The sequence below is a fragment of the Apis dorsata genome, unplaced genomic scaffold, assembly GCF_000469605.1.
Source record: "Apis dorsata unplaced genomic scaffold, Apis dorsata 1.3 scaffold_53, whole genome shotgun sequence".
NCBI lineage: Eukaryota > Metazoa > Arthropoda > Insecta > Hymenoptera > Apidae > Apis > Apis dorsata.
In genome coordinates, this window is record NW_006263354.1 from 8,070 (window position 1) to 10,904 (window position 2,835).

At 32.7% G+C, this 2,835-nt stretch overlaps 2 protein-coding genes across 2 annotated transcripts in view; both read left to right on the forward strand.

The window, feature by feature from the left end:
• The window catches only part of LOC102674469 (odorant receptor 46a-like), a 5,137-nt gene extending 3,899 nt beyond the window's left edge, over positions 1–1,238 (forward strand). Inside the window, exons 6-9 of the mRNA XM_031515108.1 lie at positions 4–295; positions 377–578; positions 673–828; positions 1,188–1,238. Of these exons, the coding sequence (XP_031370968.1) occupies positions 4–295; positions 377–578; positions 673–828; positions 1,188–1,238 (701 nt within the window). The remainder of the gene's footprint in view (positions 1–3; positions 296–376; positions 579–672; positions 829–1,187) is intronic.
• A 72-nt stretch (positions 1,239–1,310) lies between these two features.
• Positions 1,311–2,835, forward strand: part of LOC102674720 (odorant receptor Or1-like) — an 8,541-nt gene continuing 7,016 nt past the window's right edge. Inside the window, exons 1-2 of the mRNA XM_031515109.1 lie at positions 1,311–2,311; positions 2,419–2,757. Of these exons, the coding sequence (XP_031370969.1) occupies positions 1,950–2,311; positions 2,419–2,757 (701 nt within the window). The 5' untranslated portion in view covers positions 1,311–1,949. The remainder of the gene's footprint in view (positions 2,312–2,418; positions 2,758–2,835) is intronic.

Consider the following 2,835-nt stretch of genomic DNA (forward strand, 5'->3'; position numbering starts at 1 on the left):
GGATATTCGTGAGATCGTTCTTCACGGATTTCAAAAAGAGAAAACTGACCTTTCGAGCTTGGCTGCCGTACGATTATTCGGAATTGTTACCATTCACGTTGAGTTACGCTCACCAAGCGACAACTTCAATGTTCTGCTCTTGTCAGAACATTTCATGCGACACTCTGTTCGGTGGTTTTTTGGTACAAATTTATTGCCAATTCGAAATACTGGAGGAACGTCTGAAAAATGTTCAACAAGACGAATCTAATTATTCGGCGAAACAATGCGTTAAACATTATCATCAAATATACAAGTTTGTTCAAAACTTCTTTTTTTTTTTACATTTTACCAGTTTACAAAAGATAATTGCAAATATTTCAAATTATTGCAACAGATTCTCTAGAACGTTGAACGAGAAATTCAAGGTAATACTCTTCTTGCAATTTTGCGCGATCGCGTTCATACTCTGTTTCAATCTCTATCGAATGACCACTATAACGATGATTCCTAAATTATTGGAAGCGTCTCTGTATTTAATTCGCGTTTTAGTTCAGATATTGTACTATTGTTGGTTCAGTAACGAAGTCAAATTAAAGGTTAGTCGTTGAGGCGAAGAAACGAAGTGTAACGAAGTGTGTAAAATTTTTCCTAAATATTTTGCGATTTCTTTTTTTTTTTTTCCGATTACAGAGTCTCGAGGTGCCTGGCATGATATTTAAAAGCGATTGGACATCGTGGGATGACAAGACGAAAAAAATCTTTCTAATAATCATGACACGAGCGACACAACCTTTCGAATTTACCAGTGGCTATTTGGTGACGTTGAACCTTGAATTTTTCGTGGCGGTTAGTATTAAATAATACAATGTATTCTATTTTTATCCATGCAATTATTTATTATAAAAAATTTACCTTTCGTTCTTACGGCTGTAATGGATTAAGCATCTAAGAATGAAAGTGTCAGAAATGTAGATAAATTGTGGTTAAAAGTATAGAATTGTGCCAGTTCATGTCCTTTCGATAGTATTTTGACTAGAAATCATTATAATTAATGTAGAACAGAATAAATTATATTAATAATTAATTGCATGCATGGATTAAAATAGGACACTATATAAGTTATGTGATTTTGAAACATTTTTAAACTGCTATCTAATTCTAATTGAATATAATTTTATTAAAGTTAATAATTTTTTTTATTACAGCTAATAAAAGCTTCGTATTCCGTCTTTAATTTATTGCAACGAACTAAATGAAGATCTCCCCGTCTTAAAATTATTTATTCCAATCGAAACAGATGTATGTAGCTGAAAATGATTTTCAAACGAATGCTATTAATCCCATTAATCCGTTCTGTATCACGAAATTACAACAGATTTATAAATAAAACTGGTATAAATACTTACTCGATCGTAGAAAAAGAAATATTCTTCTATATTTATTTCTCGCCTATTGAAAAGATTCGCGCATCGCATTCTTTAACCAACTTATTGCTATAACGTACCTTTTATTTTACGAATCATTATAGAGAATATATATCGATATAATATAATATAGTATATATATATATATTTATATATATATTCGACTTGCAACATTGCATCGCGGATAAAAACTATATAATAAAACTATGAATGTATAAAAGTTAAGACCATTATTATTTAAATTGTACTTATACATAATATAATGCAAATGCAACTCACGATACTATTACAATAATGAATATGTATGTACCGAAGGGTAAACTCTGTACGAAATAACTCGATTCGAGGGCGTACGATATCGATATTTTTACGCAAGTAACATTCGAAACTACGTCCAACGATATATTATGGTATAAAGCTATACCCTTTTCGAATTTGTCCCTCTATACTTTCGATAATTGTTGTCGGTTGCGATAAGGTCTAATTGAATAAAAAAAAAAGAAAAAAAAGATACACGTAAAGATTTTTTTTCTTTTTCTGACAATGCGCATACTGCGATGGACATTTCTCTTGTTCGCGTTATGCGGTTGCTTCCCACCCTCGTCGTGGACAACGCGTCTCAAAAGATACTTGTACAAGATTTACGCGGTATTTTCGTTCATAGCGTTGAACAGTTTCTTGCTTGCACAAATATTGGATATGGTGTACAATGTAAAAGACACGGACGATTTCAGTGACAATTTCTCGGTAACTGTGGTAGTATTCGTCACATGTTTCAAACTGATCACTATACTTATACGCCGTGAGAACATTCTACTTTTGTGCAACACCCTAAAGCAGGAGCCACTTTCGCCGATAAACACGGAAGAATTTGAAATTTTCTTGAAATTCGAAAAGCTCACCGAGTAAGTTGATCGTCTCTCTTCAATTCCCTTTACAATCTGTATCTTTATTAAGTGAGATTAAATTTTTCATCTTTCTCTCTCTTTTTTTTTTTTTTTAATTTTTCCAGTTGGAACACGCTTGGTTACTTCGTCCTACTTATGTCTTCTTCGTTGTGTATACTGATGGGATCGCTTCTCGCAAATTTCAAGATCAGAAAATTAGCGTTTCGAACGTGGCTGCCTTACGATTATTCGACCGCATCTGCATTTCTGCTTGCCTTCGCTTATCAAATTGTGGTTGCAACGGTATGCACCTTCGCGTGTGTCGCCAGCGATACTTTGTACAGTGGCCTGTTGATACATATTAGCTGCCAATTCGAAATACTGGAGCATCGTCTGAAAAACATTGGATCGGATAAAAATTATAATATGAAACAGTGTGTTCGTCATCATAATCACATATACAAGTTAGTTTGTCAATTTATAGTGAATTTTCATAAGTTAAGCAATATATATATATATATATATATATATATATATATATT